The sequence below is a fragment of the Pseudoliparis swirei genome, chromosome 23 (genome assembly GCF_029220125.1).
Source record: "Pseudoliparis swirei isolate HS2019 ecotype Mariana Trench chromosome 23, NWPU_hadal_v1, whole genome shotgun sequence".
In the NCBI taxonomy this organism is placed as follows: Eukaryota; Metazoa; Chordata; class Actinopteri; order Perciformes; family Liparidae; genus Pseudoliparis; species Pseudoliparis swirei.
In genome coordinates this window covers 22,039,057-22,056,235 of record NC_079410.1, presented here as the reverse complement: position 1 = coordinate 22,056,235, position 17,179 = coordinate 22,039,057, and the positions used below count along the sequence as shown (strand labels likewise).

Genomic DNA, 17,179 nt, shown 5'->3' with positions numbered 1-17,179 from the left:
CGCCGTAAATTCCCTCGGCAGATAAAAAGGACGGCACCTTACGATCATAAACTCCGCCAGTGGTGAGCAGTGTCTACATACCACGGCAGCGTCCCGGCACCATGCGTCCCGGATGTAAACACATACCCCGCCGCCGCGAGTTTTCCCTCCATCAGCGAGGGCTCTGTCCGCTCGGTAGCATGTTAGCTGCTCCAGTCTCACAGCAGAGTCGGGGATGTTGTCGTTTAGCCATGTTTCCGTGAAGATAAGCACACAGCAGTTCCTCACGTCTCGCTGCTCCGTCTGCAGCAGTCTAATGTGGTCCATTTTATTGTCCAAGGATCGCACATTAGCCATGATAATGGATGGTATGGCTGGACGAGTTGGCCTAGCCGCTAGCCTAGCTCGGGTTCCTCCGCGCTTACCCCTCTTCTGCTTCCTCTCACAACGCTTGCGGCGCCTCCTTTCTGGGGGAGGAGTGGCAGTCGAGTCCGGTGTGGTCGGTGTGGTCGTAGGCCGGCGAAGTAATCCGTGCTCCGAGTGTTTCCGCTTGTTCAGCGTCCAGAGTGCCGTGTAGTTTGGTCCTGCCGATGGTTAACAGGACCTGGCGACTATATTTGTGTTCCGACGTAGACAGACGAGGCGAAGACGAACAATTTTTGGACGAACTTTTGCACAAACATTTAGGAACAGAACAAAACACCAAATGGTCAGGACAGAGAGGGGCCGCTGCGTCTGTACGCGCCGCCATCTTGGATAATCCATATATATATATATATATGTGTGTGTGTGAGTATATGTGTGTGTTGTGACGTTTTAGCCTTTATAAGAGCTTATGTGTGACTTTATGAATGATATATGGCTGTTTGGGAGGAGAGCGGGTCACTGAGATGCCTGCAGGCTAAGTGTGTGTGTGTGTGTGTGTGTTGCTTAATGTGGAATGTAGAGGGGGGGGGGGGCTCTGTGAGCGTCATAGGTCAAGGGGTGGTGTGTGTGGGGGGGTGTGTGTCGCATCCTGCGTAATTTGCGCGTGCATGTACGGCTGAGGTCCAGCCTGCCTCCACTTCCTGCTATGTGTGTGTATTGAAACCATCGGTCTGTGGAGGCTCCACATCAGCGTGAACGAGCACCACTCCGTCCGGAGGGTCTGACGCGCCGCGCGGACACGTGCACGCGCCTCGTCCTATAACCTAAGAACGAATAGAGGCGTGTTCACGTGTGTTCATAAAGAGGAGCCAGGAGCCGGAGACCTCCTCTCTTCAGCCGAGGTATCAGTGAGTCTCTCGGGCTGGAGCGCGGACCTTCTCCCGTCCCTTTGTCTCCAGAGACGGCCACTCCGTGAGCCGACCACCGGTGAGTGCTGTTTATTCATATATATATATATATATATCTTAGTTCAGCATAAGAATAGGTATTACCCAAACAAAGTTTTTTTTAAATTGAATGACTGACTGGAGACTAGCCTGTATAGGCCGTAAGGTGAACACTGTTTTCGTTTCAACCCGCTCCACAGTCGCGCATCTACACAATCGTTAGCTCATAAAAAAAGAACGAGTTGTGCTAACCTACCAAAAAAAAGTCCGTCGCTGAATTTGCCGTCGATTCTCGATGCGACTATGTTTTATGCCGAACTAGTTTCTTCAGAGCGTAATAGGATCTTGATCACGAGGGGTGGCACGGTTCGACACGTGATCGGTCTACACCAATGAGGTAGCTGCTTTTTGTCAACAGAAAGACAAGATGGCGGCTCCCGTGGTTGGATTCAACGTTACCGATAAAGAGGGAAAAGACCCTTAAAAGGGCTAAATTGATTCTAAATAGTGCTGTATACATAGCCGCGTCCAATAAGAACAATGAGGCAAATATACGATCATGTTATGCTTATGTTAAGTCATTTAGATCAAGTTTGACATACCTGGGAATACACCTTACTGACGATCTAACATGGACTGTGAACACCCAGCACACTGAAGAAATCAAGGCAAAGACTGTACTTCCTACCTCAGTAGAATCAGGGTATTGATTATTGATAGGTGTTTTAATTCAATTCAATTCAGTTTATTTGTATAGCCCAATTTCACAAATTACAAATTTGTCTCGGAGTGCTTTACAATCTGTACACAGACATCCCTGATGGGATAACTTCTCGTCATCATAATGAGTATGTTTATAAAAACATATGATGGATATATATTAATAATGAGTTTATTTTCTAGCTTTTTAGGTACCGTGGGTGGAGGGTCTTGTTAAGGTCTTATTCATCCATCGCCCCCCCCCCCCCTCCAGGTAACACTGAGCTAGGATTATATTATGACAGGCGTTATATTGGGCTTTTGTTTCTGACCCAGTTTTAATGTACGTACTTCTGATTTAGTTCCAGACATCCAAACACACACAGCCTCAACACCTGGATATGAGGGGCAGCTGCTCACAGGTGTGCACCCTGTCGCCACCCAACAAGAAGAGAAAGAAAACAGCTAAAAAGGTTTGTTGTGAATAACAACAATTACATATATATTAGATATTATTTGAAATAACTTTTTTCTTCTCATAACATCGGAAACAGACCATGGATACACAGAGTCTGGAGACCCGTGATGTCGGGACTCAGACAGATAAAGATCCAGATGACAGAGGGACTCAGACGACTATAGAGTCATATAGTAGAGAGACTCAGACAGAAACAGATTCATATAATAGAGAGACTCAGACCACGGTGCAGTGGCAATCTGCGAAGACCCAGACTTCTAAAGGGCTGCACAAGAAGTGTCTACACCTCAGGTAGGCCAACCGGACCCAAAGAAAACAGCTACAAGGTAGGTTTTGAATAACAATTATTATATAGTTAAATATAAATTGTTGTAATTAATTTAAATGTAATTGTTTAATTTAAATGAAATATTTAATTTAATTGTTATTTATTGAATAACGATTATTATATATACAGTATAGTTTTAAAAGATGGTAAAAATAAATTATTGGATGTATTAAATATTAAGTTTTTTTCTTCTCAGAGCATCAAAAGCAGCTGGACCCCCCCAGACAGACACCCGACAGTGATCAACGACGACAAACACCAATCAAATAACTTCAGTGCCAAAGACATGTCGCCTCCCCGAAAGGTTCCAAGACGTATTCTGTTCCCGGGTCTTTGTAAAGCTGCACATGACCACAGCATTGATGCTGAGGCCCCTCAGCTCCTGGGCGACGGGGGGCATCAGACCCCCAACGTTCCACGGCCGAAGAGGCCGGACCGCAGCTCACGAGGATCCGTACGCCGGAGGGTCCCGGTGTGAAGGAGGAGCCATAATGGCCGCCGCCAGGGCCTCAAACACACTGCCTACAAAAATGGCGTCGCTTTTGGTGTGAACGCACCTTTACTGTCAAAGTGCGTCAGGCCGCTGAAAGGGAAGTTGAATGTCTATTTGTTGTTGTTAAATATCTCTTGTTCTGCCTGTTTTGTGACAGGACTAAAAGGTGCCTGATAATAGCGGCATTATAATTATTATAACTAATGATTTTTTTTAGTTGCCTATTTTCTGGGGCCCCCTCCGGACTCGGTGGGGATTCTCTTTCAGGTGCACGGTGTCCATCACCGTTGTCGTGATGTACTACGATATACTTTTAAAAATATGTACGTGTGTTTCAACAATGATGATCATTCGCTCCATGGAGGGACACACTTCATACAGCCCAATATCACAAATTACAGACTCGGGGGTCTGAGACTCGATTCGGGAACCTTTACTTTCCCTGCGGGGGAAACTCCACCCACACTTATCAGGGGAGGGACTTACAACATGGTTGCTTAGAAGTCCACCAACATTACACTCTGCAGATACACACGACTGCACCAAGAGGATGCCTCCACGCTGGCCTTTGGTCATATTGTATTATATAATTTATGCATCTTAACACTAATTAAACAGAACTAAAGTTTATTTTCAATACAAATCCTCACGGCTCATGTGGCTTGGTGCCGAGCGGCTCAGCGTGAGCCTGACAGGTGCCTCACCTCTATCTACATCACCCTATGAAAAGAAAAAAATTACGAGAAAATACATGTTATGATAAATTAATGCAATTTATATCTAAATCTTTTCAATGTATCAAAATAAGTTTGAACATGTATTTTCCATTAAAACGAGTGAGTTCTCCTGATTGATCTCTGGAGGGGAGAATAACTGATTGAATTGTTAGTAATGTTGGTGATGAGGTACAAACTATAGTTTAGGATGTTTTGGTTTGACAACTTTTGGGTGATTCAACATTAACCGGGTCAAAGTGACCCGGGAGCATCAGGGCTGTAAGAAACGAATAGAACATCGGCTCAGAGCCCTGAGTGTGTGTCGGTCCGGGGGCATCACCTCTTGACCCTCCTGCTTCGGTTCTTACATACAGCTGCGATGCTCCCGGGTCGATTTGACCCGGTTAATGTCGGGTGTTCTGACCACCCCACAGGTCTGAGTCGTCCGGGCTCGGGGTCACGGCTCGCCGGAGGCCGGATGAGTCGCATCGCTAGAAGCCTCTAAATACGTTTCTCGTCTCCTGAAAACATTCGACTGGCCAAAAGAATCGGACACTCATCCCGAGGATTTTTAAACAAAATGATGTTGATGGTGTTTAAACTACGAGTGCGACGAGCCCGACCCCGGATAAACACGCTGGTCTAAATATATACAGATGACACAGCCTGTTGGCTAACTGGCACATTTACTGACATGTTCTTAATGTGCACCGTCCCTTATTAAATAAACCCGTGAATAAAGAAATAAAATAAAAACCTCGATGTTAAATAGTCTATGAAGAGCAGATTATTTTGGTCTGGTGGTAAAACGTCACAGAGAGACTCTGGTAACTGTTTACAGAGTTAATGTCTCTGGTAACTGTCTACAGAGTTAGTGTCTCATATCTTAAGTTATTCATATAGAGGCTGCCAACATGAATAGATGTAACCATCAAAGCGACAGCAATCTCCTCCTTGACCAAAAGTCTTTCCCCAGTTTGAAGGACCACTAGTGACCAGCCTGAAGGGGCGTGACCAACGAGCATCTAAACCAGAGTCCATAAGGGAGGGTGTGTAATCAGGCAACAGACTCTTGAACCATCGTATTGTTAAGATGACAATGTAAACAAAGCTGGCGACCCTGGAGGAGTCCAGGAGAACAACAAGCTGCAGACGGCGTTGATCTAGAACCTTTTATTTGAAACAAATCCACAAACAGAACCCCGTCACTGGGGCCGATAGGCGTCTCCTCCTCATTAAAAACAGCAGCGCTTCACTGCGGAGGTGCGCCGGCTCTTTAAGGGACATCAACCAATCACACGGGTGGAGCGGGGCAGGAGGCTAGGCTAACAGCTAGCCGTAGGAAAACAACGCATCACCAAATGTGTCAACATAAGAAAGAAAAGGGAAGAGGAACCACGTGTTCACACAAAGAGCCCCGAGGGCGGCGCCGTGCTCCTGGGTTGACCCCGGCGGGCCACCGTCCCTCCACAGGAAGAGAGCTGCAGGTAGCATTCCACAACAAACGAGCCTCGTTAAAAACATCGACATGGTTAAACTGACTGGAAAGAAAGATTATCTGAAACCCGCCGAGCTATATTTATAGATACACGATACTTTACACACAGAGCGTTGCGTTCAGGGTCCTGACCGTCTTTTAAAAGCTTTCCATTGAGGCTGGAGGGACATCCGGCGTCACTCCAAATCCGTCTTCATCTGTTCCCAGTGGCACCTCGCCCCGCCGCACGAGGGTCATCCGTGCCGCCTCGCTGCGGGAGACTCGGACCGGTCGTCATGGTTACTATGTTACAGAGTTTTTTTTTTTTTTTTTAAGCGTCGCGGTCTACCACAGGTCCAGGGTCTCCGTGTTGGCGAGGCCCTGGTCTCTGCGGAGCTGGTAGTACGTCCCGTTGCTCAGCCACACCTCTCGGCCGGCCTCGTCCACAGATTTACTGAAGAAGAAGAGGAGGAAGAGGAATGTGGTTTCAGTTAAATGACTGAACTACAAAGCATCAACGTGTCCTCGACTTCACCTGGTGGGATTTTACTGAAGGGGCGCGAAGGGAGGAGGAGGGGCGTGAAGGGAGGGGCGTGAAGGGAGGAGGAGGAGGGAGGGGCGTGAAGGGAGGAGCAGGAGGGGCGTGAAGGGAGGAGGAGGAGGGAGGGGCGTGAAGGGAGGAGGAGGAGGGAGGGCGTGAAGGGAGGAGGAGGAGGGGGCGTGAAGGGAGGAGGAGGAGGGAGGGGCGTGAAGGGAGGAGGAGGAGGGGCGTTAAGGGAGGAGGAGGAGGGAGGGGCGTGAAGGGAGGGGCGTGAAGGGAGGAGGAGGAGGAGGGCTTGAAGGAGGAGGAGGAGGGAGGCGTGAAGGGAGGAGGAGGAGGGGCGTAAGGGAGGAGGAGGGGAGGCGTGAAGGGAGGAGGAGGAGGAGGGCGTGAAGGAGGAGGAGGAGGAGGCGTGAAGGGAGGAGGAGGGCGTGAAGGGAGGAGGAGGAGGAGGGCGTGAAGGAGGCGTGAAGGGAGGAGGAGGCAGGGGCGTGAAGGGAGGAGGAGGAGGGCGGGGCGTGAAGGGAGGAGGAGGAGGGCGGGGCGTGAAGGGAGGAGGAGGAGGGCGGGGCGTGAAGGGAGGAGGAGGAGGAGGGGCTCACAAGAACTCAAATAAACGCCCCGTCAGATATCAAAACACATGATGGGGACTTGATGGAGTGTATTTTTATTCTTAAATACTTATGAATGAAGAAAACATGCGTCTCCAGCAGACGGTCACTTTTCTCATCCAGGGCAAAAGGGGCGGAGCTTGAGCACCACTAGGAGTCTACCTGTGGTCAGTATAAGTGGTTGAATCTTCCTCACCTGAAGAACCTGGGGGTGTGCTCCTCCCCCATCTTGGTCATCTCCTTCCTCCTCTCCCTCTGCTTCTCCTCCACCTCGTCCTTCTTTTTATCGGCCTCCGCTACCTTCCCTTCCTCCAGGAGCCTGACGGAGAGGAGAAGAGGGGAAGCGGTTAGCCGACTGGTCCACGTCGAAGGTGACATGGTCATGTGATCAGAGGCACCTCTGGTCCGGCCTGAAGCGAGTGTCGGTGAGCGGGAGCACGGCCCTCAGCTCGGGGGTCAGCTCGTTCAGCTCCCTGGCGTACTGGGAGAAGCCGAAGAACTGGGGGTGGTCGTCGGGCTGCACGTCTACACAGGAAGTGACATCATGCAGATTCAATACAGAGAATGTGGCGACAGAGAGAAGAGAAGCAGGATTTGATGGACAGCTTTTCATCTGCCACGTGGAAATCTAAACTACGACATTTCAGAACCGGTCAGTGGTGCTCAGCTACATAATTAGCATATACATATATATTTGCATATGAAGCGGAGACTCAGACTCACTGGGCTTCCAGATGCACTTGGGTGTGGACAGCGTGTCACAGAAGATGCCCTCGTGCCAGAGGCCTCCGAAGCGATGGACCACCCCTCCAGCCCGGTCCAGGACCACGCCCTGGACCTCGTTCTTACCGTTGTCAGAGGTCCAGTAGCGAGACTGGAATATACCGGGAGGGGAAGGGGTCAGCAAAGATAAGCCCCGTCGGGGTTTATCTGAACGAGCAGTAACGGATGTTGGATATGGTGTGTGTGTGTGTGTGTGTCCTGACCTTGACGAAGGTGATCTTGCAGGTGCAGACGTCGCTCTTTGTGTTTTTGATGATCACCTCACCGTAGTGTTCCAGCCAGCGCTCCTGACTCAGCACATTGTGGATACACGTCACCACCTTGTTCCACTCGTAGTGGTCACCGTACCTACACACACGCAATAATATGCATCACAATGAGTTTTGGGTTGAGGAACGCAGTACCGAACATCTGCAGCAGGTGGCCACAGTGCTTTACTAAAACCTGTCAAACCGGTTGTGAAGCCAACAGGAAGTGTCTTCAACAATAATTCTCTGAAGTTGAGAGTCGCCTCTAGTGGCCATTAGAGGAAGGGCAGGTCCTTCAGACCTGGCCGTGCCGCTCGTGGTTCTACTGCGTGACCTTCTGGCCTCTGCTACGTGGTGCGTGTGAAGCGGCGGCTCACTTGGGCAGGGCGACGTTGACCAGTCCAGAAGAGAGCATCTCCATGGACTTCCCCCAGAACTTGTTCTTCCATCTCTGATCTGAGGCAGACGGAACAAAGGAGCATCAGGCTCGGGTCCTCCCGGTCCGGCTGGATCCAGACCTCTCGGCACCTACCTTGCCAGAAGGTGAAGTTTTCGGACTCTGCGTGGCAGGCGGAGACGGGCGGGTGATGGCTGACCTGAAGGCAGAGCACACAGCGTCACAGCATGTTGGGAAGCGGGGATACGGAGGGCCTCCGAACGCCTCGGCTACCTGCTCACTGATGTAGTGGAAGCCGCGGTCCTCTCGGAGGTTCTCGTACGTTTCCCCCAGGACGGGGTTGAAGGGCTTGTAGTGGTTCCTCCACGACGCCCAGGCGTAGCCGGAGATGGAGAACACGGCCACGTACACCTGGGGACATGAGTGATGTCATTCTTATTCAAGTTCATTTTGTATCGCCTGAGAGGGCTTTACAGTCTGGACACATACGACATCCCCGACCTTTGACCTCACATCGGATCAGGAACAACTCTCTAGAAAAAAAACCCTTTCAGAGAAAAGAGTGAAGAACCCTTCAGGAGAGAACAGAGGAGGACCCCTCTCCAGGGTGGACAGAACAATAGATGTCATGTGACCAGATGATCAATAGATGACATGTGACCAGATGATCAATAGATGTCATGTGACCAGATGAACAAGAGATGTCATGTGACCAGATGATCAATAGATGACATGTGACCAGATGAACAATAGATGTCATGTGACCAGATGAACAATAGATGTCATGTGACCAGATGAACAATAGATGTCATGTGACCAGATGATCAATAGATGTCATGTGACCAGATGAACAATAGATGTCATGTGACCAGATGAACAATAGATGTCATGTGACCAGATGAACAATAGATGTCATGTGACCATCGTCTATGAAACTGATGGAGAGGAGGCATCACGAAAGAGGCTGGACCAATGAGGTCGGCCTTTGAGGCAGGAGTCACAGAGAAGGAGGCGGGGCCATTGGGAAGGAGGCCAGATGTAGACCAGGTCCAATGGACCCCGTGATCCCCGACTACCCACCATCCTCTCGTAAGGGTCCTCCGTGAGGTTGGCGACGTCCAGCAGCTCCGAGTACTCCAGCTCCTCGCTGACCCTCTGCAGCAGGGACAGTGGCTCGTTGAGGGCCACCGGCATGGAGATCCGGGACAGGTCCTTGCCGATGTTGTTGTACAGGATGGACATGATGCCGATGTGGCTGTTGTCCGCTGCGGCGGCGGGGAGCACCGTGCGGTGGCCTGGACACGGGGATGCAGCTGAAGGCCATGCGGACATCTCCGAGGGGAGACGTCGTCCAGCATGGCCCCCACGGGACGCACACAACTCAAACCTTTCACTTGTTTATTAATGACATCTTCTCTACATTTACCTTGTTAAAAATGTACAAGTAAACAAAAAGGAAATGAACAAATGGACCTGGCTCCCACTTTCCTCTAGAACTCGATACCATCGAGTCTTAAATCTGGTAAAAACTACAACCAGCCCCGTTCAGAGCGCCGACACGTCCACCGTCTCCAGAGGAACACGACGGAGGAGAAGGAACGCGTGTCGATTGCATCGCTCCCCAAGAGGAACAGCCAATCAGAGGAGTCGAACACAGCCGACCGACATGGAACAAGGCCGCACTCATATAAATAAATATGAGGAAATAAGAGTCAACATGTGGTCGCCACGTTGCCTCTCTGGCCTTCAACGTTCTCAGGAACACATTTGAGTTTCCCTTTAGACGCAAGATGAGAAAGTTGCGAGTGGAACCAAAACCGCCCACAGGCTCCTCCCCCTACACAATGACCACCCTCAGACTCCTCCCCCTACACGATGACCGCCCACAGGCTCCTCCCCCTACACGATGACGGCCCACAGGCTCCTCCCCTACATGATTACTACAGGAACCAACTTTACATCCACCTTCTGCAGATTAGAGTTCTTAAAGCCAATTCAAAACATGAAGTTGCATTATTTTCATCAATTAATTGATAAATAATGTACAATTAAACATCTATTGTTGCTTTCTTTTGTCTCATTCAGTCTTTTTTGTTGTTCATCCCATGTTTTACACTTGTGCACATGTATGCAACTAAAATGAGCATCATCTAAAAATCTACTTCCAAGAAAAAAGAACCTTCATCAGTCTGAATAATGTATTATAATCAGTTTCCATGTTCCGCCTGGTGTCAGTGGGGTTCATACATGCGGTTGTTTGTTTTCAGAAAGCAGGCAAACCAAAGCGCTGCGCGGCGGGGCGTTACCGGTGCTGGCGGACACCGGGCTGGGCGACTCGGGAACGTTGTTCACGCTGACGCGGTAGTTGAGGGTGGCAGTGGCTGAGGAGGAGAGGGCAGAGGGTCAGGTCATCTTTGTGTTGGGGCGGGGCCTGCAGAGCGAGGCGCGCGCGCTCACCGTGTCCCTCGTCCGGCTCAGAGTTGCTGGTGGTGGTGACGTCGCTCAGGCCCGACTCGTCCGACGCCTCGGCCTCCGACGAGCTCTCGCACACGATCACCTCGCTGGCGTCGAAGTACATGGACTCCGCCACGGAGGGCGCGCGGTGGCACTGGCGGCCCATGGACGGCGTCCTCTGGAGGGGAAGACGGAGGGACGAACAGTTTGGATCAGAGCGCCGGCGCTACGGCGAGGGACGGCGTGCACCTTGGGGGCAGACGCCTTGAAAGAAACGAGACTCTAGCCTCCCGTTGAGGTTTCTCTACTTTGTGTTCCTCAGAGCGGGATCACAACACGCTGCACATTGAGCTACACATGGAGCTACACACATGGAGCTACACATGGAGCCACACATGGAGCCACACATGGAGCCACACACGGAGCTACACACGGAGGTACACACCTGGTCAGGACGGACGGTGCAGAAGGATTCCTCAGTAGAGTCAGAGGACAGTGAAACCGAATGGACTTTAGTCAGACGGGACTGTATGTCAAGCTGAAGACGCACACACACAGACACACAGACCATGCGAAGCACAAGTGGAAAACAAAGAGAAACTGGTCAGAAACATTCAGCTGCGGCGTGAATCAATGCGTCGCTAGTTTATCATCAGATTAGTGAAACTTTGAAATGTGTCAATTAGCTTAAATAAACTTCATTATTTTATTTTTCCAGATATAAAATTCAGTTTAAGATGAAAAAAGAAAAGCGGAAAAAATGACAGCAAAGCAAAGCTGGAGGAACGCCGACTTTTAACTTCCCACAATGCAACGCTCCGTCACTTTCAGAGGATCGTGTTATTCGGGCCGAGTTCAGGGCCGCCTCCTCCGAAAAGATGCCGGCAGAGACATCTAATACAAGTAGTGCGAATAATAATAACAACTGGGCGACTGTGGGTCAGTGGGCAGCAGGTCCGTCTTCCAATCAGGGGGTTGGAGGTTCAATCCCCACCCTAGTCGATGTGTCCTTGAGCAAGACACTTGACCCTGAATGTCTCCCTGTAGCTGCTCTACGGTGTCAGAATGCAACAGGATTGTAAGTCGCGTTGGATAAAAAGAGTCAGCTAAATGACATAATAAAACAGAGCCGAGTGCCCCTTTAATACTATCCGATCAACAGGTTCCACAGTTATGATAGTGTTATTGGCCCCGCCCTCTTTTCAATACAAGAGTAATTATCAGATGAATCAATGTCTCCCTCTATTGTGTGTGTGTGTGTCGCTCCAAGACAATGTAAAGGGACAACACAACTGCCAGGCAACCAGCAACACCAGCAGCAGAACGAGCAGCGTGAGGCGAGAGGAAGAGAAGCTCATGAAACGCCAACGGGCTCCGGAGCGTCGAGGCGTCGGCGTCTTCGGGGAGAAGAGAGTCGAGGCGTGTTCCTGAGGACTCGCCTGTCTGGAAACGGCCCAAACCGGCTTCAGTTTCACCGACAGACAGAGGGATGGGCCGCCATGGTTTTGTTTTTTTACAGGGCGATACTGATATATTATGGGGGCCAATCAATAATCTGAGTTTTGAAAAATCAGGGATTCTGGTGGAAAAGGTTGTGGAGAAGAGGAGGAGGAGGAGGAGGGATGGCAACACCAGCATGTCAGTCAGTTTGCTCTTCTGATTCAGGAAGAGGAGGATGGTTTAAGTTGTTTCTACGGAGCCCAGCTCAGCTCTTAGTGTGTGTGTTAGAGAGAGAGAGAGTGTGTGTGTTAGAGAGTGCGTGTGTTGGTGTGTGTGTTGGTGTGCGAGTGTGCATGTTACCTCAGTCATGGTGTTGCACAGCGTGGCGAGCTGCTGTGACGTGTTGTTCCTCAGGTCCGGCCCGGTCCAGGCCTGCCTCAGTCGCTCCCTCTCCAGGGTCAGAACCTCGTGGATGGACTTCAGAGACGTGTGAACTGGAACAAACAGAACACAACAGGAACATTCCTCAGGACCGCCGGTTCACTCACAGGAGGCATCCGTCTCAAAGGAAGACGGTTCTTAGGGCCCCTACCCCTCTGGGAGGACGCGCAGATGTCCTGGTGCAGCTTCTTGGACTCCGGCGAGGCGACCTGCGGGTTGGACAGCTGGGAGTAGACGTAGTCGGGGATGGACTTCACGGACGCCCCCGTGCCGTTGTCGGTGCTCAGGTGGCTGGACGTGAACTGGAGGAGAGGCGGCGCGACGTTAAAGACGAGAGATTAGACTGTGATGTAAGAGATCTTCATTAGACGCGGTGGTCCCACCATTCCCCCCATGGCCTCCACGCGGGACAGAGTCCGGGAGTGACCGAAGCCTTTGCCCGTCTTCTTCTTGGGTTTCTCCAGAGAGAGATTCTAGAACAAAGGTTTAACACGCTTAAATTCATACACACATATTTATTAATATATATAAATATTATATTTATTAATATATATATATTAATAAATAATATAGAAATAAATCAAAATATTAATATAGAAATAAATCAATATAGTAATATACAAATAAATAAATATATTTTAATATAGAAATAAATAAATGTATATATATAATATAAATAAATATGTATATTAATAAATATTGATATATATTAAATAATTAATATAAATATACATCATTCATACACACATGAGTGTGTGTATAAATGAACAGTCTTTTCCAATAGTTATATTATAATAGTCAGATACATTAATAAGAAAGATGAATAAGAACATTCTAATTTTTAACATTTTAGAGTATATTAGTTGTTTCCCTAAAAGAGGAAGTGAACCACGTTGGTGTTTGGGATTCACCTGCATGCTGATCCTCATCTCCAGGTCCGTGTTGGTGATGGGCAGGCCTCCCTCCAGCCAGTGCAGCCGCTGGATGAGCAGGGCGAGCTCCGTCAGCTCCGTCTGGCAGCGAGCCAGGTCTGACGGGGTCAAAAGGTCAACCCAGTCCATTTAAAAGAACACTCAAAAAAAGATTGTTGTCCGTGATGGAATACGATGGAGACGGCTCTCACCGTTGGCGGTGCCGTCGATGTCTTGGGTCTGCTGCAGCCACGCCGACACCTTGCTGGTCACCCTGGGGTTAGAGGTGGGGGCGGGGCTTCCCATCTCTGGATGGTACGCCGAGTTGGCGTAGAGAGTGGGCTGGAGGAGCAAATATGTGTCAGTAAGTCAACATTGAAAAGAAGAAAAAAGGAGAAATTACTAATTTTCCTGCGTTTTTCTTTGAGGAAACATTAAAATTACCAAAGATTTATTTTAGGTTCAGACTTAAATCGATTAACACTTAAAACAGCCGTTTAAAAGCATAGCGTGAGCCCTAGTGAGCGTACAATGTACTGCTGGGAAGAAACACACGGAAATATAATTGTGTATGGAGCAGAAGCCTGGACAGGATCAGGCGGATCCCACAGTGATCTGGACTTGGCGCTCGTTACCACGACAACGGGCCAGTCGGGGAGCATTCTGTGAAGAGCCAACCCGGCGGAGGAGTGGCCCCGTGTTGTTTTAGCTTCGCGGTCTCGCTCGGCTGGTTACAATGACACTATTGTGTGGCGGGCAAATTCTTCACGATAAATCACAATATTTGTTGCAGTTTCCTCTTCCACCCTCCAGTCACAGTTCAGCTCCGTCGATTCACTGATGTTTCACAATAAAAGCCCCATCGGTTTGTTAAATAAAAGCTTTTACTTTGTGGCAGCAGCAAAAAATAAGAGTTATGTTGGATTTTTGTTCAAAATAAATTGTCCATAATTCCGATAATCCACGATCCCGCCCGAGTACGGAGTGCAAGTGTGCGCGGCGTGACCCTCGGCGTGTCTACTGACCGTGTCCCGGGCGGTCTGGGCGCTCGGCTGGGCGTTGGGGCTCATGGAGAGAGCGTGAAGGACGCCGTGATGGACGCTAATCGCCTCGTTCTTCCGGAACACGCGATGTGCGCACAGCTTCGTCAGCCAGATGTAGAAGATGTCGTGGCTCTTCGCCTACGAGGAAGAAAACAAACATGTTTACGCGTCTGTAAAGTTCCATTTCACCGTTTCCTGCTGGCGCCGAGTGTCCGGCGTGAAGCCCGGTTACCTTGATGTGGTAGATGTTGTCCCCGGCGTCCAGGTCCAAGCCTTTGGTCTTCTTGTTGATGGACATGACGGCCAGGCTGACGTCCAGAGAGCCGTGGAGCTTCCCCCTCTGAATCTACACGAGTTGAAATGAAGAGTCAACAGAAGGAACCAAGACGAGTTCACGGCGCTCGCCGCTCTGTGCGTTCGTCTTCACGACTTACATCCTGCTGGGTCTTCGAGTACTTGAGGATTCCCTTCTCCAACAGGAAGTATCTCTGAAAGAGACGAAGATGACCCGGTGAGCACAGGAGCCGCGCTCAAGGAGGTCTCGCCGCCACGGTGGGCGTATACAGATCAACGCGGCCCACCTTGTGCCAGCCTTTGAGCGGGTACTTCCTCTTCTTCATCAAGTAGCCCTCACAGATGCCGGGGATGCTGAGGTCCAGAGAGGAGCCGGGCACAGAGTCCATGTCGCGCTGCTGCAGGTCGTCCATCACCTCCCAGTGGCGCGACTGGCGCAGAGGGAGCGGGACAAAACAAAACTACTTGAATACAATGCTTTGCTCTGCTTGAAGTAAGTCCGAAATATGAAGAAAGTGCGATTAGAAGGAAAGTTTCTGTCTTTTAGATCTAACAACAACAAAAAATACAGCTAATCAGTGACACCCTCAAGTTGTGGTGCAACATGCGTTGACATTGATAATACATTTCTGGTACTGTGACGTTAAGGATGGTCCAGCCATCTGTAGTCTCTGCTGGTGGGTCAAACCCATACCGCTGCATCTTCTATACGTGCCATACGGCCACACCGCGGGGGGTCTGGGTACCTGCTTGGACTGCTTGGAGGAGCCGGTGCTGCCGTTCCGCGAGTGGCCAGGTTTGAACGTGCTGGCCGGGGATCGGTCCAGGATGCTGGTGATGGACTGGCTGCTGTTCAGCGGGGGCGGGCACACCTGGGGGTCCATAGGGGCGACGTGGAGGGGAAAGCGGTGCATGGAGAGGAGGGTCGGGGGGGCGTTCACCACGAGCTGGGGCTCATGGCAAAGTGCGCGGCTCTGAGGAGAGCAATACAGACGACAGGTTACCCACGTACAGCAATTACAAGAGATCAGCTGGCGTCTCACTTTGAGACACTTTTGAAATCAGGACTCATTTAGACGAGCGCATTAAAACTCTTAAGATCTCAATATACATGAAGGAACTGTGTTTAAAAACCTCGGTCGTCTCGGCACGTGAATCTTCCGGCTGTCAGAAGTGGCGTTATGACACCCGTAAGGACGCTTTTAAAAATCAGCGCACACATTTCGACAAGCGGATCTCAGCGGTGATGAATGATGAAGGAAGTCTTAAGTCACGAGACAATGGAACGCAGAATTAGACCGAAAGCGGTCGACGGCCCGTTGGACATCGACGAGCGCGTTTCCCCCTTTTCACATTCAGGAGGGTGAGAAACAGCCAGAAACAGGAAGTAGAGACAAATGTTCCCAGAGGCCGGCACAGATTCAGGTGGCAGCCATGAAAACACGGCGAGAGCAGAAAGAAGAAGTACCACAGTAAGACCGGACAGGTGATCAGAGCCACGGCAAGGAGACAGGAGAAATGAGACAAGTGGGAGGGAATTAGGCCTCAGCAGTAGGGATGGGTATCGTTTGGGTTTTTTCCGATACCGGTGCTAAACCGGTACTTTTAAAACGATACCGGTGCCTAAACGGTGCCTGAACCGATACTTTTTTTTTAAACGCACAATGAGGACATTAAAAACCTCTTCGGCCATATTCCCTGTAGAAGCCGTTATCATGGAGCACTGACAAACAACGGATATCAGACTGTTAACATACACAATATATGTTCTCCATTATATGTGATATGTATTGTCATGTGCAGACTTTATAGGGTTAATCCTGTCACTGTGTTGATAGGCAAAGAGAACAACCAATCAGAGGGACTGAAGATGACTCGTGACAAATAAAGTTTTGCTTCTGACAGCGAGAGTTACACTGAAACAAAGTGACGCCTGATGGTCTTTATTCCTCCGTCATTATATTCCCGGTAACACCGGGTATACAGCCGGGACCGCTGGACATCAACACATCTGATAGCAGACTGTCACGCTAGTAGCTCGTAGCTAGCGCTAGCTACGAGCTAACGCTAGCTACGAGCTAGCTTAAGCATGGTTATAATGGATAATTTATTATTTCTTGGGCTACTTTTATGAATGCAAGACTTGCAATCAACGATACGGTACTAATCTGAGTTCAGGCTGCTCGTCATAATCGGTCTCCCCGTGTTCAGGGGGACCGGTGACGGTCTCCCCGTCGCGTCCAGCCTGACGCTGGTGTGCTCCACACGGGCTCACGCAGTCACACACACGGCGCATGCCTCCGCTGTCAAACTTAAATACGATAGGCTATCGCAACCTGCTGACAGGGCGGAGTCACCAGAGAAGTTCACAACAATAGTTTTTTTCAATTTCAATCGGCTCAGGCACCAGAAAGAAGCACCGAAATGTGCGTTGCGTTTCGGTCCGGGTAATACCGGTTGTATTGGAACCGGTACCATATTGGCACCGGGTTTCGGTACCCAACCCTACTCAGCAGTCAGTGTGTACCAACTA

The 17,179-nt window shown here is 49.9% G+C and overlaps 1 protein-coding gene and 1 long non-coding RNA gene across 3 annotated transcripts; one reads left to right on the top strand and one right to left on the bottom strand.

The window, feature by feature from the left end:
- Positions 1-966: 966 nt before the first annotated feature.
- On the top strand, positions 967-4,167 carry LOC130188312 (uncharacterized). Its single transcript, XR_008830599.1, has 5 exons — positions 967-1,332; positions 2,196-2,265; positions 2,354-2,464; positions 2,546-2,795; positions 2,994-4,167. It is a non-coding gene; the product is annotated as an uncharacterized LOC130188312 (long non-coding RNA).
- Positions 4,168-5,164: 997 nt separating this feature from the next.
- LOC130188311 (oxysterol-binding protein-related protein 7-like) lies at positions 5,165-16,890 on the bottom strand. Of its 2 annotated transcripts, none has more exons than XM_056406598.1 (22): positions 15,393-16,890; positions 14,934-15,107; positions 14,787-14,840; positions 14,585-14,698; positions 14,335-14,490; positions 13,522-13,651; positions 13,310-13,428; positions 12,782-12,871; positions 12,550-12,700; positions 12,318-12,451; positions 10,963-11,055; positions 10,521-10,695; positions 10,370-10,444; positions 9,144-9,358; positions 8,337-8,474; positions 8,199-8,262; positions 8,044-8,122; positions 7,622-7,766; positions 7,359-7,509; positions 7,034-7,160; positions 6,832-6,954; positions 5,165-5,937 (listed from the first exon to the last, which is right to left on the bottom strand). In XM_056406598.1, the coding sequence occupies exons 1-22, from the start codon at positions 15,558-15,560 to the stop codon at positions 5,829-5,831; spliced, it is 2,784 nt and encodes a 927-aa protein (XP_056262573.1). In that variant the 5' UTR covers positions 15,561-16,890; the 3' UTR covers positions 5,165-5,828. The 2 variants fall into 2 exon arrangements, with proteins under 2 accessions (XP_056262573.1, XP_056262574.1); XM_056406599.1 differs by having other exon boundaries at positions 14,934-15,077.
- Between the last annotated feature and the right edge of the window lie 289 nt (positions 16,891-17,179).

Excerpts from the sequence above, each read along its gene's own strand:
- LOC130188311 (XM_056406598.1), bottom strand. The coding sequence starts at position 15,560 with ATGCACCGCTTTCCCCTCCACGTCGCCCCTATGGACCCCCAGGTGTGC. Across the intron at positions 15,108-15,392 it reads CCTCCAAGCAGTCCAAGCAG|TTTTGTTTTGTCCCGCTCCC; the intron begins GTACCCAGACCC and ends GTATTCAAGTAG. Across the intron at positions 7,161-7,358 it reads CAAGTGCATCTGGAAGCCCA|ACGTGCAGCCCGACGACCAC; the intron begins GTGAGTCTGAGT and ends CTTCCTGTGTAG.